Here is a 26,686-nt window from a genome sequence, read left to right as displayed (position 1 = left end):
CTTCAGGAAACTAGAGGAATTTAGTAGGCTATATAGACCTAATCTGTTCCATGGATTCGTAAACAAGTTCTATGCCTACTGCTGTTGCATGTCCGTGGGGTGAATTCTGGCTGTCTTCTCAGGTTTTCTGCAAAGACATAACGTTTTTTTATAGATATAAAAATAGGCCTAACTAAAGGCACTCTGTGGCCACACGCCTCCGCCAAGGTCGAAAGGCCTATTTTGCAGCATATGGGCCTAGAATAGGTTCTGGATCATAATTCGGATCATCTCCTAAATGTAATGAAATCTTCCTTGACCCATACACCACTCCTAAAAATAGCAGGCTACCGGTTGCCTAATCCAAATAGGCCAATCATTAAACATGACCCTCTTAGTGGAGGTAGCCTAATATCTTATCCTTGTTCAATCGGACAGCATGATAGCAACCTAGCCTACACATTTTTTTAAGACAAAAATATAGTCCTTTCATCACGTCTAAAGAAGCTTTAATGTGTGTCTTAAAAAACCAATCCATCAATGCATTGGTTCAAACATACAGGCCTTAGGCTTTAAAATGAATAATGTTCAAATAAAAACTAGGTTACGTTTTGAACAAATTTTGCTGCTACACTGATGTTTTGTCGGAAAACCTATAACGTCTCCATTATGGCTTGAGTATCGCTTTAACGGGATAGCATATTCGCCATGGGATCCCGTAGGGGGCAGAGTCCGTCTTTGTTTTATGTCAGTCCGTGTAAAGCACACATACACTAACCTAGGCTACCTTAACACACACATTGTCACCAGAACTTGGTGGATGTCTGTAGACTTGTAATAAATAAATAAATAAATATATATATTAGCAAATTAATGACTGGAAAGGAAAATAAATTGATTTATCCAACTTGTCAACAAGACCGTCCCCTTGACTTAAATGCCAAAATATGGGACTAGCTATATAAACCAAAGCATTTGAATTTTTTGCATTATGAGTTTCTCACAACACCCATCAGTTATGTTAATATTAGGCTAAACCAAGGGCTATTGTGTTTAATTGTTGTTTCTTTGTTGTTCACTCTCTTAAGGAGTTTGCTTGTTGATAAATAAACAGCTTGGTCCTATAAGACAGTTGTATGCTGATGAAGGGGCGGGGGCTCATCATGCTAGGCAGGGCCATGGGAAGGTGATTTCAACCTTTTCTAATAAACTTGAGCACTCTTAGGATGAACTAACAAAGATGCCCATAAAACAGAGGGGGCTCGACAATTCCCAATATCAGAGAGGAGGAGCGCGAGGGCTTACCTCCTGTTGCGCCGTTAATGTGCTATCTGCTCGTGTTTTGTGAAGACAGAATAAAATCAGACAGGGCGCGTTAGATTACCGCGTAATCTACATGCAAATGACTTGCGTTCTACTTGCATTCAAATTTATTGCGAATCCATCACTTTATAAGACATTATAGGTCAATAATATCATTAAAGTAAGGCTGAAATATTTTTGCAATGTTGGCTCACGGGAAATTCACTGCGCTGGACAAAGTGAAAAGGAGTGTGTTGTTTGAATTCAGTTAAATTCAATTCATGGCAGTGTATATAGGCGACAATAACTGACCTGTCGAATAGCTTGGGCTGCGTGAAGTGCCCCCAGCCCCCTCCCTCCCTCTACGTGTGCGTCTATGTGCGCATGTGTCTGTGTGTTTGGGGGGGGGGAGATTTTAGTGTCTCTGATAGCCTTCCTCATATGCCTTATAACAGTAGAGTTATGCCAGCTTTGATTGAAACTATTAACTTCTGTCTATAGTAGGTCCAAAATCATTACCAAGTCGGTAGCGTAATCGCAATTTAACAAATCGTTGCAATATTCCTGATCACATCAATGTAATTCATGGTGTCATGTTGTATTTTTCTATGCATCCAGAATCATATGATGCTGCGTTGTATCTATCACATCACTTAGGCGTCATTTGACTGATCGTTTAGTTGTGTGGGAGCAACTAGAACCGGTCTCAAGGTGCTCTACAGGATCGGCCACTACACTACTTTGTTGCAATGGTTGTATCCCTCATGAAGAACTATACGTTTCTTCAAATTAAATGATGGTATATTATTGTTAAACTGTATAGTAGGCTACGGCTAGGGAGTACACTTTAACCATTTTAACATGTACGCAGCGGTTACGGAGCCTCTATACCCCGAGATTTCGTCTGCAGCCCTGTCTGTTGATTTTAGATTTCCTTTCTACCTCAGTGAACATGTTTTCGACTTTCTCAAGTCTTAAAGGAGACGTACACGGTTTCTCATCTGTTCCCAACGTAGTGCCCCACACCCACCGCTCGCTGAGGCAGTGTGCTTGGTGTTTGCGCCAGTCCTACTTGGCAATAGTTGAACACCAGACCTCCGAGACGACCTTGATTTGAAACACTCTGTAACTTCACCAAAGTCACTGATATTCATGCAATAGCCTACAATTAAATAAAGCATTGCATGTATTTAAAGAACAATAGTCCTATAAAATAAGCTTTTAAACGACAACACGTGAAAACATTTGCCTACAATATAGTAATGTCTGTCAAGGTTTTATTCGACATTGATATTTTCAGCTCATTATTATTGCCTTAAAAGATGGTGGGCTACTGAGCATTTTGGTGACTATGGGCGGTAGTGTATAGCACTATAGGCCTAGCCTACCAATTGTCGCTATGTCGTGGGTCTAGGCTATTAATTATATTTCTCAACTCTCTCGTTCATTTTTCTCGTCCATTCTCGTTCATTTTTCTCGCTGCCATATCACTCCGACCTAAATTGGCAGCAGTGCATCTCAGCACTAAATGGACACGTTTGGATCACCTTGTCGGTAAAGGCTATAAACCCCGATGGGTGTTTTGGCAGAATCACTAAAGAAAAGTCTTAAGATATCTTGTTTGAACTCTGGACTCTTTAGTATGAACAAGTGAAAGAACATGCTTTTCTTGTTTGCTTAGTTTTTATGTTTATTTGGGACATTAACCAATTACCATGTAATCATTCTGTGGCATTTTGATTGTCACAGAACAAAACATGCAGTAGCATTCTAACAGTTGTTCTCTCAGCGCAACTGTATCGTGCAAGGCTATATACAGGCCTATGTTGCTCAACATTCTTATTTCCTTCTTCCTTTTTCTATTTTTATCTTGCCAGCAAATGACTTCAATAACATCAGTCATCATTACAAGACTGGGCAACACAAGATACAGCCTCTTTCCCCCTGCACTCTGCACTTTTCTCTTTAAAGACTGAACATCAGTCATCATGTGATAACATCTACTATGAGAATATTCCATGGTTCATCACACGACATTTCTGAAAACAAATAGGGTAAGGCTACATTCTAGGCTATAAACTCATTTATAACATTTAGAGACGAAGATACAGCTGCCTTTCCCCATTGTCCACTCTTTGTTTGGTTCATTAACCTAAAAGGTTTATGTTATGGTATACTAATAGGTGTTCATGTAGAAAGGAACCAATTGATAAAACCATATGTAGGCAAAGTTTTAAAAGATCAGACATAGATGGGAAAAAATGTCGGCTATAGGTAATGCAAAGCACCGTTCAAACTTAACTTATCTCAGTCATAGCCTGGGCTATTACCCGCATGCTCTTTTGAAATTCAGACCAATTCGTTCATTAAAACCTTTGCTTTATTTTCTTAGCCCCATGATATATAAAGTGACTAGGCTAGGTCATTGAGTCAAAGCGGAGGCTGTATTGGAGAAATATTGTACACAAACATGTATTATAATATTTCTAAACATGTTTAGGGCAGCCGTGGCCCACTGATTAGCACTCTGGACGTGTAACCGGAGGGTTGCCGGTTCGAGCCCCGACCAGTGGGCCACGGCTGAAGTGCCCTTGAGCAAGGCACCTAACCCTTCACTGCCGCTGTTGTTGCAGGCAGCTCACTGCGCCGGGATTAGTGAACCTCGCTGTGTTTCACTAATTCACGGATTGGGTTAAATGCAGAAACCAAATTTCCCTCACGTGATCAAAAGAGTATATACTTATACAAGCTTGAACAGTGTTTAAGCTTACTACACCTGAAGAAATGAGTCAGTGCAAGTACCACCAAAATAGTAAATGTTTTATTTGAAGACTACAGACTGGAAGCAATCTGACGCAACAAGTGCACATAACCATAACAAAAGGGCCTAGTGTTAAAAATGTTATCTATTCCTACTGACTTTAAGTTTTAAAATGAAACGAGATTAAAGGAATGAATCAACATATTTCAATATAATTACCTTTGACAAGTTGTTTTTCAAAGGGACAGTTTAAGCTGTGATAACAAGAGTAGTAGAACAAAGACAGCAAAGTCAGTCTTGAGTCTGCTTGCAGGTCTACGGTCGCCTACATTATAAGTTCAGTTTTCAATCCAATTTAAGAGCAGGATATGAATTATACTTGTATATCTGCTAGGCCCATATAATCCGTTAGAACTCGTCACACCTCAAACTAAACTCAGTCTTATATAGACGGAAAAAAGTGAAAAATATTGCATAGCCTACACCTATTAGAGACCTTGACACAACACGTGTTAAAAATAAAATACAAATTTCCAATGCATGTAACATTAAAACCCATTACATTGCTATAAAGGACGTTGGCACAACATTTCTGTCCAAATATCTACACTTAGAAAGAAAACAACTAAGCCATAAAGCAAACGTAATTTCATGCACTGCTTTCTTTCGAATTTCAAAGAATTTTGGTTATTGTAAGAAAAACGTTTATTTGCGACTAGTTATTCATTCAGAAATTAAAAATGAAACCACAAATCACGTTTAAAGAATGTTCAGTTAAATCTGCAGTTATCTGTCCTTCTGACATTACAACTGTATTCTTTCTTTTTTTTTGTTTTCTTCAATTATCCGAAAAATATGACACATCTTACAACTCACAATAAATTATGGTCGACAGTCGAGGCTTGGGAACAGGGAACATGAGCGCATAAAACCGACCCAAAGAAGAAATGTTAACTTGCAACAGGGCAAAAACTGACGCTGCGATAGGCTTAGTGAAACAAAGAAATTCAAAAATGGGGTAAACTTAAGAGAGTATAGCCAATTTAAGAAAACAACTTAGACAACACATGACTAGTTGATAATAACTTCCATAAGGAAACTCTTTCGGGTATCCAGACAAATTTAGATTTTTTTAGCCTATGTGCGGTCTCTTGTATGGCTACATCAGACGAAATCCATGGGTTATGACGTTGAATGTAGCACAATTTAAACGACTGGGTTGTCGAAAAATAATATAAAAATCCTTAATTCGCCGTGACAACAGCCTGTTGCTGAATTTATGTATATGAAATCAATAAGGTTGCGCCATGTTAATCTGTGCTACAGCCTAATAATGAACGATCACTGTCAAACCATTTTCCATATGTTTACACCAAGATATTGACTAATCATACGCACAGTGGCCCAATTTCACAAGACAATTTATTAATCGTTTTGAGAAATTATATAGCCTAGCAGTCGCTGCAGCCAATGTCGGAACTTGTCCTCAGCATCGGAACCATTCTAAGCGCACGTAATCCGCTCTACAAGGTTTAGTCATTTTAACTGCTACTAGGGGAAATTATAAGTTATTAAGATGTTCTACATTGTCCCAAAATTGACTACACCGTAGAGTATGCGTTAGAAGGGTCAGTCTGTTTGTCTCTTATGTCTCTGCCTCAAAGCTCAGAATAGGCACTTCGAGAGACCAGAAAAGGTTTTAAGGTCGTATGGACTTGCACAGTCGCTACACAGCCCAAATCAAAGAGAGTATTTTTATGGACTCTACGCGATTTAAGCTCTCTTTTCGAAGTCTTTTGGTTGACATCCCTTACCTAGCCTACAAAGGTAGGTAACATGACAGTGAATATAACAAAATATTAACAAGGGCACCTTGCCTATGCCTACATGCTATGTTTACAGTGTGCTACACGATCTCCCCCGAAATACTGGGGAAGATGCCAACGGAGAGCTCATTAAGGGTATGGTAAACTACTGTAGCCTTATCATAGACTATTTCGCGACAGCCGTAGCATCAGAATACGAAAACTGAACACCCCCTGTCTTTTATTACGAGGTTAGACTATATGCTATAGGCTTTCACAATACATGATTTAGACCCATCTCATCTCGCAAAGGTTACAAACGCGAAAAACAGGGGATAGAGTGCGCATAGGCTATAACACTTCTAGAGGCAGATGGTACCCCAACTGCAGAGAGAGCAAGACTGTGAGCTGAAGAAATGTAATAAATTCCATTCATGGAGTCAGCTGATCAAATCACGTGACTCACTGTTGCGAGTTAATGGTACAAAATGGAGTTGTCCGAATCTGTGCAAAAAGGTCTGCAATATCTAGCAGATGCAGTGCATTTTGACCTGAAAAGCTTCAGTGCATTTACTGAGGTAGCGTTCGGGAGCTTGGTCTCCCGGTCTGAATGTGGTCTGGGTAAGTGTTGTTACAAACCAATGTGTGTCTTGGAACTTCCGGTGCATACTTGACATATTGAGAGCTGGGGTGTGAAAACGCTACTGTCAATATCTCAGCCAGCGTCTGTTGTTGTTACAATGTTGCTGGTACCAGATGCTCTGCGTGGGGAAATCGTTGCAATAGACACATATTACGTCGTCAAAGACTGCTATGTGAGCCACAGTCGATGTTAGCTTACGGATGTTTTAGCATTAATGCTAACTTTATGTGTTAGCTCCCTCGGTTTCCACACCTAGGGTTATTTATTGGGTGTACTGACCGTGGGAATGATGCGTAACACGGTACCAAACTCAACAGGAATGCCTAATTAAGTTCTTCATGTCCCAATGTCTGAGTTCATAACCAAGCATAACGCGCAGCTGCTAGCATGTATTGGATGCAGCTAGAACCAGTATCGGCTCTGGCATCTTACCACTCACACACCTCGCTTCGTTTTGGTTTGGCTACCCACCTTCATTTTTTAAAAATAAAATAGGTTATGTAGTCATCGATGTCTGAAAAGTAGATGCGTAAAAGTTGCAATTTGCTTCACCTTGCAGATCACCCACAATTGAAACATATCGATCAAAGTGTTCTGAAGCATTGCCACATTGCCACGACAACTTTCATACTTGAAGGTGTGAAGCAAAATGCTGACAAATCTACATTAAGGTAGGCTGTGGGTTACTGTGCTTATTTTGATATTGGCCTACATATTTGCCTTGAATGGGAAAGCGTCAGCTGGAAGTTATGTTTTGTGTTGCTGCTTCAGCTCGTGCCTAGAAGATGTTTCATTTGATGCTGAGAGGATAGACGTGTTTTACAGTTCGTACCAGGTGACTGATTGTCTTCGAGTATAAATTATATTCTTGACTCATTTCCTACTAATTCCTTCGTAGGAAAATATTTTTCTGACTTGTTTTTCTTATCCCTGCAGCACCATAAAAGAAGTTTGGAAACCCTTTTGGAGAGGCAAGTTGCATTGTTTTCTCTTTGCCATACAGCTGTCATTTCACTTCTGTGCGTGGTCCGTGATTTTGCCGACATATGTGGTTGAGAATCTTCTTTATTAAGTGACTTGAGGTCGACGTGGTTTTGGCAATAAAGATATATTTTGCCTAGTTATATATGGTGTTGTAGCAATTCTACGTTTTACAGTACTAACAAACAAAGCCATCTGTTTCAGAAGCTATCTTGTTTATGCGCTATAATAAGTAATTACACTATTAAAAGTGATTAATGTAGTGCTTCAATTCAGATCAAGAAAAATGCATAATGGCACACCTTTTAAAAGTATCCTGTCTTATGCTGGTTTAGTGTATAACCCAGTTACACTCCCTTTCCACATAAACTTGACAGAGGACTTTTGAAGTGATTATACAGGAATAGGTCAATGATGTGTAGGCTATTGTTTTTTTTCTATCCTGCTACCAAGTTTTGCTTTTCGAATTCCCGTTAATTAAATTTGTACTTGTTTTACAGTATCGGGGGAAGTCCCCCACACGTAACAGATGTCTTGTGGCGACTAGACTACTGTATCAAGGTATAGGCTCCTTGAGACTTTAACTGATCCCTAGCTAATCAAATCGCTTCCACGGTCATTTTTGAATAAAACATTGTGTCTCACATTTCAGAACAGTCATGTTCACAAGGTCAACCAACCGTCCTATTTGATCTCTTTTCATGTGGAGGTATGTAGGCCTAACAGCATTAGCAAGAAACACACTTTTATTCTTAAAAGTCAGTCCCTAACTAAGTGATGTTTTATTATTTTTTTAGAATGGTGATTGTGGAACATCCTCGAAAGAAGTTAATTTTAATTGTACAATGGAACAACTTCAGGTATGCCCCCCCCTAAATAAAATCAATATGTTCTAAACCAAATGGCTCTCAGACAAAGCTCTGGAAGGCTAGGCTACTTTATTTACTGACATGACCTGATGTATGAACATCGTTTGGGCCTTAGTAGGCTATAGACTATAGTTTATGGTCTAGAGATACCTTATAACTTGGCACAGTCACATGCTATATATACCACAATGAAATGGCAACAGAATAGAAAAAATAATGCGAATGCGTTTTAAATTGTTGATCTTTAAAGTATGTTTAGGCTACATTAATTTGTGCATAGACAAAAAGTCAACCAAGCAACCAGTCGTTATTGTTGATGGTCAGTTTCACCATGAGGTGGTCATTATGCTTCAGTTTTGATATAACCGGTTGTTTTTTACCGACTGTTTTTCTAGCCTAGCCTATTCATGCAGATGTGCACTGTGGTAGGCTACTCCCTGTGTGTGTGTGTGTAGCGGTGCCTGTGAGGAGAGGACTTCAGTTGTGGTAGGCCTATTGTTAAGGAATGGTTTAAACGAAACGATTTATTGACATGATCCTTCGGGTGACTTAACGGTCGATAAAACGTAGCGCAAGCCTTAACCCCTGATCACATTGCGTGACGATTTACTGAACATCACAGTGCCAATATCCCCTTGTCACACGTGACCAAAGTTGTTTGTAGTTCTGCAATTAAGACCATGTCCAAAGGCTCTAAAAATAGAGTTTGCCGAGTAGGCTAGTCTACCTGCAGTGTCAACTGTTGAATGTCATTTCAGGATTTGGTGGGGAAGATGAAGGACGCTGCAAAAAGTTTGGAAAAAGCAACACAGTCATAAGCTCAATATGTTGTCTGGGAAAGCCTAAAGAAATGTAAGATTCAGAGGATCCATGTTTTTCATTCCTGTTTTCACACCAGAGAGGACGACACGCCGGTGGATTAATATTGTCTTGGTCAATTTACCTTCATGAATTGTAATAATCTTTGTTTTTAAACCACCCGTTGCATATTTTGCTATTAAATCGTTTTCTGAACATCCAGTTTCATTCGTCTCTTTGTCAGCATGATGTGAGGTCAAGTATGCCTGCTCTTGTGCTCGACAGGTAAACTCCGCATAGGCTGTCGTGGACAGTTTTCATTTAAGTGAAACTACTGATCAATAGACACTGTTCGCATATGTTACACATAGGCTAATAGGTTAAAAATATATGGCACGTCGCTACCAGCGGCGCGCTTGAATGTTCTTATAGCCTAGGCTACCAGTTCTAGGCTATGCTGACCTTTGCAAGATACTAAGCCATACTGGGCTGGGAGTCTTGTAAGGCTTCTCACTGTAATGCCACCAGTAAGAGCGATATTTGTACTCGTGGTTAAAGATCTTGATCATAAAGGGCAAAGAGCAACCATGCGCCCAGCTGTGCCCAGACGCAGCCTATACTCCGGCATGACTTACGCATTCCATGAGCATCTGATTTTGCCCACTGTAATAGGCTACTAGCTAATAGGCTATTATCCTTCAGCATGACTTGGCTAGTATAATTAATGTAATTATCATACATTTGGGCATGAGCTTGAGTCCGACATGTATTTATTTTATTTTATTGGGGGGGGGGGGGTCTTCCTAATGCATTTTGTATGGAAAAATATATGGCTGCGTAATTGTTACTTAAAGCGCCTAGATATCACTCGTATTTATTTTTCTTCAAGCATGTAGTGTAAAATCTATGTTGATAAATAGTTGGTAAATCACGCACACACTCACAATTACACCGACACTTATTCCCATGCCACCCTTAAGGAAAAGACCACGTGATGCGCGGGGCGGTCGAACTACAAGCCATTTTGGGGACGGTGTCAGTTTCCACTGAGCCATCAGCGCAGCATTTTTCAAACGGCCAATTTGAGACCGAAGCTCTCACGGAACGTAATCTTCCATGCTCATTCTGGCAAAGAAAGGACATTATCATTCGCTTCTCTAAACCATCCACTATCCCCAAGTGCAGACTGGGTGAAAACAGAGGATTTTTCATTACGAAAATGAGCTCCGGTCTGGCGTACCCTTATTGCAATTGACAGCGTCTGCAGCTCTTTTCAAGATGGCCGCTTGGCTCGCATTCATTTTCTGCTGATCGACTTCTAACTTTCATTGTCTGAACACCTTCAGTTTTCACGACCCGCACCACAGCTAACTGGTATGTATTATTCGTTATGTTCTCTTACCAACGAAGGTTTTCTGTTCTTATATTTCCATATTATGCCGTTTTATGTACATTAGACTGCTACGTGTGCTGGATGCGAGGCTCTCTGGCGATCGCGCACCTAAGAGTGTTCATATCAGTACCGTTTGAAATGTTTGTTCTGTTCTCACGGATCCCCCAATATTGAAGCACATGGATAGTAGAAAAACGTTCTTCTGCGTCTATGCATTAATATTTTCTTGATGCGTGCAGTTTGGTGTTGGTTTCCATACTTAAGTTATTGATGGAACCTAAAGGTTCCAGCAAATTATGCTCGAGACTGGTCAGACGTTCTAGGTACCAACCTTTTAAGGGATATCCTGGTCAATCAAGTATTGCACTTTTTCTCCATTTTATAGAAATACGATCTTTAGGGTGTATTGAAGGGCTGGACGTCATTGTCTTTGACAGATGTTTACTTCAGAGTATTTTATTAACTTAAGTTCATCCTCTGTCGACCCTATGTAGACCAGACGGACATCTTCACGTTTCAAACAAGACAACCTAAACTTTTTAAATGGCTGATAATAAGAAATTAACACAATCCTGGCAAACACAGGCTACATGCCAAAGATGCACGGAGTCTTTCATCGTTATATAAATATAACATTTTATGGTGTAAAAAATAATCATGATGTTTTAACTCGTCTCTGTTGAGGTTCTGTTGGTCTTCTATAATGTACTTAAATATGTGCAAGCCATGGTTCATCTTCCTAGACTACAGTATAAAATAGTCTCTGGAATTTATTAGCCTAGACATGCATTTGTAAGACAACAGCTTTACAATTTCTCTGCAAATTTACAACATCTTGCCAGAGTGAGGTAGCGCTCAGCGAATGACAGCAGAGTTTTTCGGGGCTGAAGGTCGCCGTTGTGGTTCACATATAAGTAGGCTAAATAGCTCAAGTTCCTTTTTGTTGGTTAGTTAGGCCGTACCATGTAAATATTGAAGTGTTTGTCTTTGCTATGGATTTCATTTACCTTCTGTTGTTTCACGTTTAAAGGCTGATCTGTAAATGGCAGACTAGTATATGATGAAGCTTTCATCGGTCTGGTGTTGGAGAACCCATGCGATTAAAGGGGCCTTTATAGACGATTTGCTTTTCTTGGAGAACTTTGTTTCAAGCACTGCAGCCAGCTGCGATAGAGGATTCATGGCTGCCATTTGACCTACTGCATACTGCTATGAGACCATGGCCAAAAGTAGCCTAATTGGCAAGAAAAAACAATACAACGCAAGATTACTTGTGCATTTCTGAATGCGTGATTGCATGTGTCCAGTTAACCGGCAGATTGACGTGAGCATAGGGGAAGTCTGTGAACACCCAGTCATCAGATGTTAAACTTAAACTTGAAGTCTATCGTTGTGCTTTACAAAAGACTCGGCTACTGATTAAAACTGTTGGGGCTCTTGAACAGTTATAGCACGCAAGGCGGTTGTGGTGGTCTTGTATTCTGCAATATAGCCCGCACTGTTCTCAAATGGCCTACATTATTTGGTTAATACCACATAATGACGGTACTTTACACCCCGTGCCATGTCTTAAGCTTTTAGTTCCTTCTCGAATATCTTACAAACTGTCTTTCTCGTGCCAATGACATCATGTCACATTTAATTGTTTCACGACAAGCATGGCTGCCATAGCTGTCAAAACATATGAGCGATTGACTGAAGGAAAACGTAGATAAGCTGTGGTGGGCTATTTATTGGATGTCTGAAGCATCTATGTGTGTTGGATAAATAATATTGGCTTTAATGTGAGGATGATTGGGCTGTGCAACACCTGCTCAACATTCCAGTTGTTGGACTCCGACAGCCTTTGAACGATGTCTTGGCTATTCCATTTCACGCTGTGATGCAACCCAGGAGTGTCTTTCTACAGCAGTCATTGGTGTTCAGTGTCCACCTCTCAAATCGGACCCATATGAAGATAAAGCTGTCTGCTATGGCATGGAGAGCCAAGTGTTTCATACCAGTCAGTGTCTACACTGTAGGCTTTGAGCCTATAGCCAGGAGCGAGAAACATAGTAGCCTAAGGGGATGAGGGTTAGTCCGCAGGCATTGTGTGCTTTTTAAAGGATTTGTCCCATTCTATCAAATACAGATCCAATACGTCACTTCAATTTCCTTCTAGGAGGTGCCAGGCTGTTGCATGATCAAATAACAATTTCAGGTTTCCTATCTAGTCGCGTCTTGCTTATTTTTTTTTGAGCGCGCTTAATTTACCGAGCTTGGCATCCCGCCAACCTGTACAGCCCAAGTTGCTATAGAAACGGTAAGAATTTCCATGTGTTTCTCTTTTTTTATCGACGGAATTAAGGTAGCCCTCACACACACGGACCTAGACAACCTTTCAGTGACTCAATGTTGTTTTCACCGCTGAGTTGCCTTGCCGCCACTCTTGACGGGGCATCGGCATCTCCGTCCGCGCAAGGTCTGTGCTACTACGATCACAATCAGTGCGTAAATCATTAGATATATCGTAAGCCCATATTGAACGAAGAATGATAAGCCATAGCGGCATAGCCTAACCTAATGTTTAACCAGGATAGCGATAAGACTGGTTAACAAGAAATGTAGCCTGGCCATGTAAAACCATGAAAGAAAATAAGTACTTTTTTTCACTCTTCTTGGCAAATGTGGGTTGTGACCAAATGTGTTTTGCGTTTAAGTGTGCCATTTGACAGTCAATCTTGTTGTCAAATCACTGTTTTTCAAACAGATTTTTTGGCTTATTCTGTCAGTCTCAGCATCTTCCATTTTTTTCCTTTCAGGTAGGCTGTTTTGTAAGGCTATGCAAATATGCATCGGACCACAAGAATCAAGATTACAGAGCTTAACCCTCATTTAATGTGTGTGCTTTGTGGTGGATATTTCATAGATGCTACAACCATCATTGAATGCTTGCATTCATGTAAGTAAGCTATTGGCAATCCTATAGTTCACTTTCAGCTACAGGCATGTATAACATTTGGTAAAACTGATACCTTTTTGTTTTAATTATACACAGTCTGTAAAATGTGCATTGTTCGTTACCTGGAAACCAGCAAATACTGCCCAATATGTGATGTCCAGGTTCATAAGACAAAGCCTCTTCTGAATATTCGGTAGGTGAAGTATTTTTGACAATCGACAAAATCTAAACTCCCACAAATTGCTGTCTTTGTCATCTGTCTCCTTTGTCTAAGTATGCCGTCTTTCTCTTCTGTCTAAGTAAATATGTTGGTGTGTCATGACCACATCATTGTCTTGCTGTTTTGAACAACAGTGTTGTGGTCACTTAACTTTGCTATGGTAGGGTACACCCCAGTTATGAGACTAAAAAATCAACCCTCTTAGATAAGTCCCAGTTGCTGTTTGTGCTTGTTGGTTCAGAAGTCTTACTCAAGCATGGTTATAAACATGACATTCCTTGCAACCATAACTCAAAGCGATTTTGCTTTGGCCCAGGTCTGACAAAACACTGCAAGATATTGTGTACAAGTTGGTGCCTGGACTCTTCAAAAGTAAGATGATCATCAAGGTCTTTTTTTCCTAGCACTGACATTAGTGTGTGTGAGACTGATCCTATTCTCCTAGTGTGTGTGAGACTGATCCTATTCTCCTTTTACAGATGAGATGAAAAGGAGGAGAGATTTCTATGCTGCACATCCATCAGTAGATGGTAAATCCCACAGAAACATGCATTAAAAAATGATTATGTAAAACAACATGGCCTTCACATGAAAAGTATTTTTGAGACAGTTATTTTGTACAACAGACATTTCTTGCATATGGCTTATTGTAGGGATTATCTGTCCTCTGAAAACAGAATCCAAATTTCTTTCCTTTCTGAAAAGCTACCAATGGGTCAAATGAAGACCGTGGAGAAGTGTCAGATGAAGATAAGCGAATAATCACAGATGACGAGATCATCAGTCTCTCGATTGAGTTCTTCAATCCCAAGTATGTGCCCGGTGCTATGTACATTGCTTATGTGTGTTGGAATGGCTCTGTGTTGTGTGTCTCCATCACGCCTGAGTTTTGTGTCTTGTCTGTTTGCTTTTACACTGGCCTTAATTAAATTTCTGATTAAAACAAAATATGTATATATGGTCCATACAGAAATGGGTTCAAGTACTTTTTCACAGGTATAACTTAGTAAGTCATGAGTATAACTTGAGTAAATTGTAAGTATGTGTTGATCTTTGATGCTGTTGTAGGCCCAGAGCACAGAGTGGTGTGGAGGGCCAAGGAGCACAGGAGGAGGTAAGTTATGCAGAATCTAGTGTCTCCTACAAGCTTTGGATCTAAGACACACATTAATACGATACGATGTGTGTTTATTCATATCTTATATCATACATCTCATATGTAATCCCATATTTGAATATGATCCAATTCCTGAACAATAATTACTATGGACGTTTATTTATTTTATTTGTGTGTGTGTTTAACATTCTAAATCTATTGCAGAACTTTTTTGAGAGTATTGCCTGATTGAATTGATTGAATATTGGTATTGAATAGAGGTCCTTTACACAGGTGAATAATAAGAGATACTTGCAGTGTCCAGCAGCAATGACAGTTATGCATCTGAGGAAGTTTCTCAGAAGCAAGATGGACATACCATGTACTTTTCAGGTGAGCGATCTACCATACAGGAAAGATAGGGCAAACATTTATTGAAAGAACTTGTACGTTTTTACCTACATACTTTTGAATTACTGGATTTGAAAGCTAAAAGCAATTTTTTGAATCACATTTATACCTTCCTGTAGGTTGAAGTAATGTATGAAGATGAGCCACTAAAAGATTACTACACATTAATGGACATAGCCTACATCTACACCTGGCGGAGGGTAAGAGGCATGTTTTTCTTGATGACCTGAATTTTTGGTATTTTTAGTCAAAAAATGAATAGACAACTTCCAGAGCAATTTGCCCTGTGCTTTGCATAATTTGAAGTATAAAACCATATAATGTGTTTTTCCTTTCTTTTTTAAATCAACTAATTCTGAATTACGGGTTTAATTGTTTGACCATGGACAGAAGGAGGACTTCTCAGAGTCTGGAATGAATGCCCTGTGTAGAGTGTATTACTGTGTAGTTACTTACCTTGATATATCAAGGCTGTGTAGAGTTTATTACTGTGTAGTTACTTACCTTAATATATATCAAGACTGTGTCGTCCATTTCTCTGCTGTCCCCCAGAACGGGCCGCTGCCGTTAAAGTACCGTGTTCGACCCAACTGCAAGAAGATGAAGATCAGTCACCCCCAGGACGGCCCCAACAGCTCCGTTCGGTCTGAGAGCGACTCGGCCAGTGACAAAGCCAGCAGTCCGGCCGCAGTTGTGCCCTCCACCTCCTCGCCGCTCCCCAGCCCGAGCCCCAGTGCCAACCCCCACCCCCACCCACCCCCCGGCCCCAACCCTGGGTCCAGCACCCCCGCGCCCCCCTCCCAGGCTGCCCACACTCCGTACCCCCACATCTCCAGCGGCATCAACGGCTCATCTCCGGGCTGCGTCCCCAGTCGACAGTATTCCTTTGGAAACAAAGTGCGGAAAGGTTCGCTCAATGGCTCCTCTACGTCATCAGGATGACTGCATACATGAACTGCCCACCCCACCACCCCCACCCCCCCACAGACACACCAACTTTGCCCTGCCAACACCAGGCCCCTTGCCCTTCATCAAGCCTCTGCAGTCCCATTGTAGATGTTCTTTTTATTCTTTGGTTGTTGTCATTTGTATATGACTATGTAAGACTTGTATGTTGATTTGTATGTAGTGAGTGCAAGACATTTCATCTGGAATGTTGCTGGAATTTTTTTATTTCAACGTCGGCTTGCAGATGAAGACTTTGCTCATGACGGGCGTTCATTTGAATTGTTGGAATAACGATGTACTCATAACAAAAAGTATGAGAACTGTTTCTTTACATAAATGACTGAAGAATAACCTTTTTATATATTTTTACTTTTTGGTCTTAATTTTTTTCCTAAGGCTGAAATCAAAATGTTGTCTGCCTGTACTGAGTGTGTATTTCAAAGTCCATTGTTTATGAGAAGCATGAGACACTTAGAGTAGGCTGCATTTGAATTTAGTTTACCTATTTAAACATTCCAGATTAATTTGGCCTGCATTTTTAAAAACTGTCAAGGGCCACTGATCCAAAAGTAAGGTCTGGTTGGGGGCCCCCCCTTAAAGATGTTGAAAAGAGCCCTTATCTGTTTGGGATTTTGGACTATGAAAAGGGTTACGCTCATCTATAATATGCTGTCTGTTCTTCAGTAGGATGGCATATATCAAGTGTAAAAAATAAAGACTGTTTCAAAGAGGTCAACCTCTACAACCATGTATATAGTTAAATGCATATTTAATAAGCATTGACATCTAATGTTCAAAGTTTGAGAAGTTTGCAGCAGAGGAGGCCGCGATGAAGCTCGGATCTCATCCTCCATTTGGCTGTTTTGATGTCTTCAGTGTTCAATATAGCCTATTTGTATCAGTCAACTGTATGGACAACTGTTGTATTGTGACTGTTGCACAGCATAAAAACGTCTAAATAAAACATTTTACGCTTTGGCTACGTATGCGGTTTCATTTTCTCGCCATTAATCACCTGCCAACGATGGGCGACAATTCATTCTCTTTAGTCCGTGACAATGCGCAGCTGAAAATAGATTTTTAACTTAAAAAAAAAATGCATAGCGCTTAAAGTGCCATAGGCAAAATAATTAGACAAGCTTAACGTCGACTGAATGTGTTCTGTACCCAGCTAATGCAGGGATCTAGCCTGGTTAGCTCTGTGTTTTACTCATGCATTTCCACTCAAATTGACTTTTGAATCACCCGACGAAGTGTTTGCAGTGAAGACAGCATGAATGAAACGCGTTAAGCAAACAGTAGCTTTCTGCGCATGGGGCGTGCGTGGTAAACATAATAACGCATATGGTAAGTTGATTGTTGCTATCTATTCTTTAAACGCTGCTCCTTAAAATAGGTGGTTAAATGTCAAACCGCAAATAGTATATATTAGATGTTTGCTAATTACCTGACGCCTCTGAGGCATGCACGGACAAATTAAGTACTTAGTGGACTACAGACAATGTTTAAATGATCTTGTGAATGTCGATCATTTAACATTTCAGACTTAGTTCCTTTTGATCTCGCACATATGTCGGCTAATTTCCAATTAACTCGGTGTGTCAAACGCTTTGTTCATAAGGGAGCAATCCAATCGGACAATTGAGCTATTGGGGGTGAAAAAACATCACTATCACTATCTAGGCAGCATGAACATTGTGAACTCTAGTTCAATGGACCGCAGCTTTTTTTATGGTTTAAAGTAGCCCAACGCCTAGCCTACTGACGGAGTTCAATAGGGCTGCACATCACAGTTTTGGAATGTTTTGGATGTCTAGAGGACAGGTACGGGTTCATTCCTCCATTCACATGAATCGCCAGCATTCCGGCTGACAGTGGCTGGAATCTGAATCTATTTAGGACAGAATGGTTTGAACTCTAACGAGTTCATCCCTCGTTAGTGTAGGCTGTCTAATACCCCGTTATCGGAAAGTCCGTGAAGAAGCAATAACCTACAGGCTACCTATAGCCTATGTGATCTGTGATCATAAAACGGATCTGATGGAGACAGTTGCTTCAAACTAAAGTATTTCCAGCAAACAATATTTCCAAAACATTAACATTTATCATTTCAACTTTATATTTATTTTAAAAAATCAACATAAACGGATCTTGCCCAGAGAACAAAAGAGGTCATCCGCAATAATAGACAATTAAGACAATTAATGAAAAAAATCTGTTACAGGCTACATTGATATAAAAAGACGTAGTTGAACTTTGACATCCACTAAACTGTAACACCCACGTCTATATCTGGCCTCACACTGCGTTTTTTCCCCAACCCATATTTACCTTACATAAACGTCAGTGTGCTAAAGCCAAACTGTGATTGGGCTCAGTAAAATATTTGAAATTCAATTATTTTAACAGACACAATGGTTTAGTTTTGGTTCAGGTTGTTTTGTCAATGAAGTAACTATAGGCCACATAGCTTCTGGATAGTTGCACCCAGACTACCTTCCTTATTTTCCCTTTTTTTCTCCTTATTTTTTTTTATCATCAGTGCATTACCGTTTCATACTGTTGCATTAATCTAGAGACAGAGACAGTGATCTATGTAATGCAAGAAATTGCCAAAACACAATTAATTGTTTAACAAGTTCCATCGTGCGAAATTTTGATGAAGCGTTCGAATCGCAGCGCCCAGTCCGCTTGTTGTAACAAAGATGAAACAATGTAACTTTATCACTTTCGTGCGGATGGAATCTGTCAATGAATGCAACAATGTTACATACAACCCCTATGCCATCAGGGGAAACCATAGACTGTATATATAGAACTGGACAGTGTGCCGTCTGTTAAGAGTGATGCGAGCGTTAGTCCAGAGCCCCCTGGTGGCTGGCTGCAGTACAATGTGTAACTCCGCCCATCCCCATGTATTTCAATGGCCAAGTAGCCAACTTTCCGTGTCACTTTTCTCATCTAAAACTATTTTTGTATCAACAACTTTTTATTCGAAAAAATAGTTTTCAAGATGCTTCAATACACACAATTTTTCTTTTCTCGCTGAAATTATTTTTTTTAATGTTATATTAACAAATCTAAAAGGGCGTGTTTACACCTATGATTGACAGCTGACTGCAGACACTACCGCGTCATCGCTCACTTATTTTAACACCTGATTTCGACCCTATGATTTCGACACATAATCTAACCTAAATAAGTGTTGCTGTTATTATCATTAGGCTATATCTTATCACAGTCTGACTAAATACATATTGATAGTCATACATTGTGTAGTTGCTGGTAAGAGACATCGTTGTTAGTTGTGACAGATTCTTTGTGAAAAAAGATATGTTCTGTTCTTTCGTAGATGCTAAGTATATTAGCTCATAGCATGCTACATCATGCTAGCATTAGCCAGTTGATAGGTAAAGTAAAAGGGCTCTGCTATATTGATCCGAAGTGACGTTAGCCATAGTCACCATCATTTACAGTCCTACTTGTTTGAAATGGTTTAACGTAACCAGTGATTGCCGCCATCATCGTTGCAACTTCATTTGGATATACTTTGTCACTGGAGAAGGCGATGTAAAGTTTCATTAACGTTAACTCTTGCTTAGTTTTGCGAATGGCAAAAAACGCCACCTAGCCTGCTAGGTCGACAACCTCGGTATGCCCATTTATGAATCAGCCCGACAAATAACGTTACTTGTGTTTTAGTGAACACATTATTGGACCATAGCTTAACGTGAGGAGGGATTCAAAGTTACAAATGGCCAATTTGCTTAGTATGCTCAGAATAGCGGTATCTGAAAATGCGTTAAGGTATCGTTGTTACCTGCGATTGCACTGCTGGAGAAGCATTTTGCATGAGAAATCCTCCCGTAGCATTTTGCGGGGTAAATCCTCCCGTAGACGTACATCATTTCAAAATAATACGTCTAAATTGAAAACTGTGACAACTCATTGATAGGCCCTCTCAATATGTCTGTAATCGTATGCCTCTACCACAGGCTTGCTAGTCTTTCACCAGAGAGGGTGCTCCATTATAAATCAAAAATGTAATACTGCAGCCTTCATGTCAGCTGTAAAAATATGAGAACATGGACCTACTACATCAGGACAGGATACTCTAAACATTTTACACATAATCAGGAAGCTACTTTGCTGTTCAGTGTGTGATTTAAATAAAGTGGTACTACGTTTAAAGAAACATTTTTATTCTTTGTTTCAAGTGCATAAGAAAATACCACATTATGATGGTTATGGTTACCCTTAACAAATACAAAACAATATAATACTTAAAACAGGGATCAATCAATAGCCTAATGAAATAAACAATGAGGGGGGAAAGCAATAATAAATAATAATGCCCATTCAATCAATAATATAATAACAATAACATGGTAAGACTACATTAAGGAGAATATCAATAATAAACAATGTCAAATTAATCAACAGCCTATAATGAAAATAAAACAGTACTACTGCATACAAACCATAATGTATAAGAAGTGCTTAAAAGACCAAAAACTATCACAAGAACGAAGAGCACTGGGCAACTCATTCCACCAACATGGTACCACTGAGGAAAAGAGTCTTGAATTTGACCTAGCGTTTAAGACTGGTCGACACAACAGAAGTTCATCAGAAGACCACAGTGGGCGGTTGGGGATGTATATCTTGATCAATGAATTAAAATAACAAGGAGCAGATCCAGTCAATGTCCTATAGGCCAAAGTGAGAGATTTAAATTTAATTCTGTCTACTGTAGGGAGCCAATGGAGAGTAACTAGGAGAGGAGTTACGATGTGTCCTCTTTGGCTGATTGTGGCATGTTGCAGCATTCTGAATGATAGATCACACAAAATAAATAAAAAACATTCAATATTGATTTAGTATCAACCAATAATTAATATGATATTAACATTCTTGTAACATCTACATCTTTGTGTAGGCTACAGTTAAATACTAAGCAATGGCCTCTGACTTAAATACCAAGGCAGTTAAATGACCGTGGTATAGTCTACGTGATACACAGGACTACACAGTAAACCCATTTAAAATAGGCAAGGATATGTATTTAATAACATTTGGGGTTGCTCACAGTATACCCACCACTACAACTAACTAACTCTACTACACCACTAGTTAAATGGCGCATTGCAATTTACATTTTGTGTGAGTTCAGGGGCATACAGAAAGTTGAAGTTTGGGTGACATCAATAAAGAAAATAGAAACAAAGGGATGTGTACAGCCTCAAGTATAAATGATGTCACATTAACAGAAGGTTCAGAGCAGAAGCAGACCTTTCTTGGTGCCATGCAAGTTATTGAAAGTCATGTGTTTTCAGAACGTAGTGGTGCTGTGCCATGTCCCATGTATAAGGGGCTTCAGGTTGATCCAGTGACGGTGGGTGATGATGTCAGGGAGATGGATGTCAGGGTACTTGGAGAAAGGGGGAGGACATGCCACCTCAGACCACCCCAGCCAAACATCTTCACGTAGGCATTCCCTTGCTTGCAGACTAATGTAGACCATGGAGACCACCTTGCCGCCACCTCCAGTACATTCAGTCATCACCCATATCTTACCTGCAAAAAGGAAAGTTACAATAAAGTTAGTCAGACAATTTTACAACATTACAAAGCATCTAATCAGGCACTCAACACCACTAGTAATACCAATTAATTAAATATATGTGTGCAATAAACTTCACAGCCTACCTACAATGTTAACTACACATTTAAATATGCGGTGTGAATGTTATTAACTTGCGTCAGCTTGAAAAATAACGTTATCAGTATGACTGATCATGGACGTTAGATGACAAACTAAGGTCTTTCTCAAATGTTCACCGATATCCCTGGGAAGTGACTGGTTCTTGGCGTAGCAGCTAGTGTTTAATGCAGGCGTTTCATTTATCGATCATTCACTTATGCGGTCTACAACTACTGACCTACCGATCTATTTTTTACAGTCTATGCTACCGACCTACCATCACAGAAGTAGCTCTAACAGAGGTGTCGTTAACGTTAGAAAAAATGGCTAGTAGTTACATTAACACGAGGTTGATGAGGTCCATGCTTCACATTACGTTAACGTTAACTTGCGTTGCTTTATCACATCATACCGTTGCTTTATCACATCATATACTGTACTGACTGTCTAGTGTTATTAATCCCCATGTACAGTCAATGGTAACTCCATGTTGAGATGGCATACATGATATTTGAAAACAGCAACAACTAATAAAACCAATTATATCATGCATCGACTGTTAAGGGAGCTGTGTGCTAATCTTCACTTCAATGACTAACTTAGCCTCCCGGTAACGTTAATGTAGCTGCTAACGTTAGCATGTAATTCGCTGTCCGCATTTCTGTTGTTAGCTCATTAGTATTCACCATACTAAATTGTCACAGTCTATAATCAACATAATAAGCTCTCTTAGACGTATTTAAGAACACCAATAGACAAAAAAACGTTTCAGTTGATACGCAACACTTACCAGACAAGAACAAACCGATTGTTGTTTGTACTGTTTAGCTAACTCAGTCACAGCCGTAAAATTCATCCAGCCAGCTAGCCTTCAGCGCCGAGTCGACCTGCGTTGTGGAAAGGAGAAGGGGGCGGGTTTCACTTGACAAGGGGCGTGTTTAACTCGCTGAGTGGCAACTGAGTGGGCGTGCCTGACCGCGACTCCTCTTCACTGCGCATGCTTCAACTTTTGCTGCGCAGCCGCACTTCAAATTGGCTCCAAATTTTCCAAGATGGCGTCGCCTCGGCGGCTTCAATTCCATAGAACACTGTAGAATGCAGCCACACTGTCCAGTTCTATATATACAGTCTATGGGGGAAACAATCGGACACGAGTTATGAGACGAGTCATACAATTATTTAAACAAATCATTGACCGATGGGATTATCAGCAAGTACGGAGATGACACCATAAAGCATGTTCCCTAAACTTAGGCTACAGAAAGCTTTCGATGAAAGGCAGAAGGTGAAGTTGACAGCGGAATGACCACTGCAGCTGCCCGCTTCCCTCTGCGAAAGTGGACAACTACGACAGTTTGTACTACGCTAAACGTCAACGCCTGACAAAAGCTGCCAGACATGATGATTTGAGATCCTCGGTCGTTAAGTCTAGTAGCCTACATGTAAATACGAGCCGTGGTCGTGAAAGTACAGCGGTTAACATGGTAGCGTAAGGGCAAATGCACTTCCGGTTGGTTACCGAGGCAACGCCAAAACGCTGAAGACAAACTAAACACCACAACATCGATTTAGGGCATTTTAACCTGCCCTGATAAATCTGATAGCACTAAATCTTTTATCGTCGTATCACAGATTTAATTTATTTCGCCGAATGTTTGTGCGAATATGAGTCAACGGCAGGTTTTACAGGGTAAGCTGTGTGAATACTGACTGTAAAATATATAACATTACTGTTACGATACAGTACACTTTATGCTAACGTTAACGTTATCGTAGGTCGTATGGTAGCTAACTAATCCTGGTATAGAATTAATGTTAAATGGTCAGGATAAATGTTGAAGGTTGTTAACGTTGATACTTCTCATCTGTGAATTACTCCTTAGTATTTGAGCAGTACCAGAAGTCGAGGACACAATTCGTGCAGACAGTCGCGGAGCTTGCAACACGACCACAGAATATTGAAACTTTACAAAATGCAGGTGAGTGATAATTTGCCATCCAGACTAGTAGCTTGGCTTGTATCCACAGCAGACGCGTGATAGCCTATATTTACTTACTTATATTTCTATACTTACTTATACGTATACTTAAACTTATTTGCTGTTATCTCTGTCTAGGGGCTGCTCTTGGAGATGTGTTTGTCCTTGTGTTAACTTATTTGTGTTATCTACAATCATTGAGACTAACTTACAGTTATTGTAACGTTAGCCATCATTTTCAGTTTAGGCTTTAGGCCATTTTTTTAAGTACACATTTTTTTTTGTATTTTACTAATACCTAAGAAAACAATTAAGATGTTGATTATCTGCAGAGTACATCCATGTATTTTATAAACAAACAAACAAACAAGAGCAGCATGTAGGCTACTAAAGGTAGGTCGGATACTAAATTTATGTTCAGGTAGACCCAGCACGTTAGCCTTCTCTCCTCCATGCTAAGTTCATACTTTCCTTGGCTTAGGTGTAATGTCCCTTCTGAGGCCTCTTCTGTTGGACGTGGTCCCAACTATTCAGCAGACAGCAGCACTCGCGCTTGGAAGGCTTGCCAACTACAACGATGACCTGGCTGAGGCAATCGTGAAGGGAGACATTCTCCCCCAGCTTGTGTACTCCTTGGCGGAGCAGAATGTAAGGCTTTTTCTCAGTTCAAACCTGCCAGGGCCGGTGTTCAGTTTCAGTACATTGAGGTGCTTTTGTGCTGTTCAGTGTCAAATCTTTTCAACTGAAGCAGACTACTTACAGGATGTAGTAGAATCTGTTCTTTTACTTCAGAAGGAAAGTTGATTGTATCGATATTGGTGAAATGGGTACAGGTGTAATTTTAGCTGAAACCGGATATTGAAATTTCATATTGGTGTTCAATCGGAATGTCTTGGCAGAAAAAAAGTCTTCATTATATGAGTGTTAATGAAAATGATGAGATGTGTTAAGATTCCCCTTTAGCCCTGATTTCGGTTAAGCTGAAATAACTGTCACTTTTCACAGATGCAGTATTGGCTCTTGTCCCTGTTGAAGGAAGCTTTGTTCTAGTCTGGTCCCTCACACACTTAGAGTCCCCTTAACAGGAGTGGGGTGCTTGTCACTCAGATGCTTTTGTTCCGTCTCAGCTTATTTTCCCATGTGCAGCTTTTCCACTGCTAACTAGACATTCTTGTCAAAACTATGGCTTGACGTTTTGAACTGGGAGGGGGGGGGGGTGTGTCAATTAATTATTTTTTTTCCCTCTCTGTCTCTATCACTCACTTTTCTCTTTCCCTTCTACTATCCTCTCTCTGCTCCCTCCATCGTGCCCACAGTGCCCCTCCCCCACTTCATGTTTAGCTATTTTCTTTCACTTTACAACTGCCAATTACCCATACTCTTGCAAATCCTCTCCAGTGGCACAATGCCTGCATCAATTTGGAAGGGCAAATTCTGGCACACTGGCCTTTCTACAGCCTTTTTTTCATGGCCTTCTTCCATTAGTTTGCATACTGTATGCCCCTGTGTGAAGCTGACACTTCCTCCTCCTCTCTCATGCCATCCCCCTTTGGTCCACAGAGGTTTTATAAGAAGGCGGCCGCCTTCGTCCTGCGCGCCGTGGCCAGGCACTCCCCGGAGCTGGCGCAGGCTGTGGTGGACTGCGGGGCTCTGGAGGCTCTCGTCATCTCTCTGGAGGAGTTTGACCCGGGGGTCAAAGAGTCTGCCGCCTGGGCACTGGGCTACATCGCTCGTCACAATGGAGGTAACAGTGTTTCCCACAGAATTGAATTCTATTTGTGGCGGTAAGTTTTCAGAATTAACTTTTAATGCAGCAGTTTTTAACAAATTAGCGCAGCGTGGTTATGATGCTAACCAGATTTAAGCACAATTTAGCACAACCTGGAAAATCATTGTGTGGTGGCCAATGTTGATATTGTGGTGGGCCGCCACAAATAAGTCAATGTATGGGAAACACTGAGGTAAGAACAACACCAGCACCACATGACTTCAAGACATTTACCCAGAGTCTCCACTGTGTTGTGAGTTAGATTGAGTTCCTTTAATATTACAGTCTCCGCTGTGTTCTGAGTTAGATTGAGTTCCTTTAATATTACATAACATTTAGGTCTGGTGGAAGTAGAGCTGAATCACAGCCATGGCGACATGTCCAACCTCTTAAATGTATGTGTCACTTAATGTTAATTTCTATACAAACCAAGACGGCGGATTCCTAAATAAACGCAAGCACCCACACCATAAGTGTATCTAAATTAGCTATGTACCAAAAAGTAAATTTTACTGTGACTCAAAGAGCTGTAAACAGTGTGGAATTTTGAATTGCGACGAAAATTCTCGGGCTAACTGTTGATGTGCAGTGAGAAAGGTTGGGAATAGGCAGCCACCAGCCCAGCACTGAACTCCGAGCTTGGTAAACAAAATCGGATATTTCAGGCAGTAAAAGCCCCGGTAAGAACCAAACTAGATTATGTTCAAATATGCACACCAATGGCTACTGAAAAATGTAAGGTTCATTTATAAAATGTTATTTTGAAGTATTAAAAAACATTGTTGTTTTAGAATTTTCAAACAAAATGGTTGGTAATTAGCATGTTTACAATAGTTAGTTTGCTATCAGTCAGTAGTGCATTATTTTTGTGTGATGGCCAAAACGGCGACGTTAATGTCACCTCATAGGAAGTGTAAGTGGAACCTTTTTTCCAACCTTCCCCGACCCTGTGTTCCTCCTTCCCCGACCCTGTGTTCCTCCTTCCCCGACCCTGTGTTCCTCCTTCCTGTGCTGCGGCCAGAGTTGTCCCAGGCAGTGGTGGATGCTGGGGCAGTGCCACTGTTGGTGCTCTGCGTCCAGGAGCCTGA

General features: G+C 40.4%; 3 protein-coding genes across 4 annotated transcripts in view; all 3 read left to right on the top strand.

Moving 5' to 3' along the window:
• The first annotated feature begins 6,297 nt into the window (after positions 1 to 6,297).
• On the top strand, positions 6,298 to 9,354 carry commd3 (COMM domain containing 3). The gene is made up of 8 exons (XM_042067686.1): positions 6,298 to 6,468; positions 7,050 to 7,161; positions 7,262 to 7,325; positions 7,427 to 7,461; positions 7,972 to 8,032; positions 8,124 to 8,180; positions 8,269 to 8,331; positions 9,099 to 9,354. The coding sequence occupies exons 1-8, from the start codon at positions 6,336 to 6,338 to the stop codon at positions 9,156 to 9,158; spliced, it is 585 nt and encodes a 194-aa protein (XP_041923620.1). The 5' UTR covers positions 6,298 to 6,335; the 3' UTR covers positions 9,159 to 9,354.
• A 600-nt stretch (positions 9,355 to 9,954) lies between these two features.
• bmi1a (bmi1 polycomb ring finger oncogene 1a) lies at positions 9,955 to 17,125 on the top strand. Of its 2 annotated transcripts, none has more exons than XM_042067684.1 (10): positions 9,955 to 10,512; positions 13,333 to 13,472; positions 13,569 to 13,665; positions 14,009 to 14,064; positions 14,172 to 14,222; positions 14,398 to 14,503; positions 14,761 to 14,806; positions 15,083 to 15,181; positions 15,319 to 15,399; positions 15,752 to 17,125. In XM_042067684.1, the coding sequence occupies exons 2-10, from the start codon at positions 13,361 to 13,363 to the stop codon at positions 16,139 to 16,141; spliced, it is 1,038 nt and encodes a 345-aa protein (XP_041923618.1). In that variant the 5' UTR covers positions 9,955 to 10,512; positions 13,333 to 13,360; the 3' UTR covers positions 16,142 to 17,125. The 2 variants fall into 2 exon arrangements, with proteins under 2 accessions (XP_041923618.1, XP_041923619.1); XM_042067685.1 differs by lacking the exon at positions 9,955 to 10,512 and adding an exon at positions 10,534 to 12,992.
• Positions 17,126 to 23,376: 6,251 nt separating this feature from the next.
• Positions 23,377 to 26,686, top strand: part of spag6 (sperm associated antigen 6) — a 10,135-nt gene continuing 6,825 nt past the window's right edge. Inside the window, exons 1-5 of the mRNA XM_042067683.1 lie at positions 23,377 to 23,541; positions 23,735 to 23,830; positions 24,312 to 24,478; positions 25,391 to 25,574; positions 26,620 to 26,686. The exon at positions 26,620 to 26,686 is cut by the window's right edge and continues 139 nt beyond it. Of these exons, the coding sequence (XP_041923617.1) occupies positions 23,517 to 23,541; positions 23,735 to 23,830; positions 24,312 to 24,478; positions 25,391 to 25,574; positions 26,620 to 26,686 (539 nt within the window). The 5' untranslated portion in view covers positions 23,377 to 23,516. The remainder of the gene's footprint in view (positions 23,542 to 23,734; positions 23,831 to 24,311; positions 24,479 to 25,390; positions 25,575 to 26,619) is intronic.

The sequence above is a fragment of the Alosa sapidissima genome, chromosome 17, assembly GCF_018492685.1.
Source record: "Alosa sapidissima isolate fAloSap1 chromosome 17, fAloSap1.pri, whole genome shotgun sequence".
In the NCBI taxonomy this organism is placed as follows: Eukaryota; Metazoa; Chordata; class Actinopteri; order Clupeiformes; family Clupeidae; genus Alosa; species Alosa sapidissima.
This window is presented reverse-complemented; position numbering and strand designations above follow the sequence as displayed.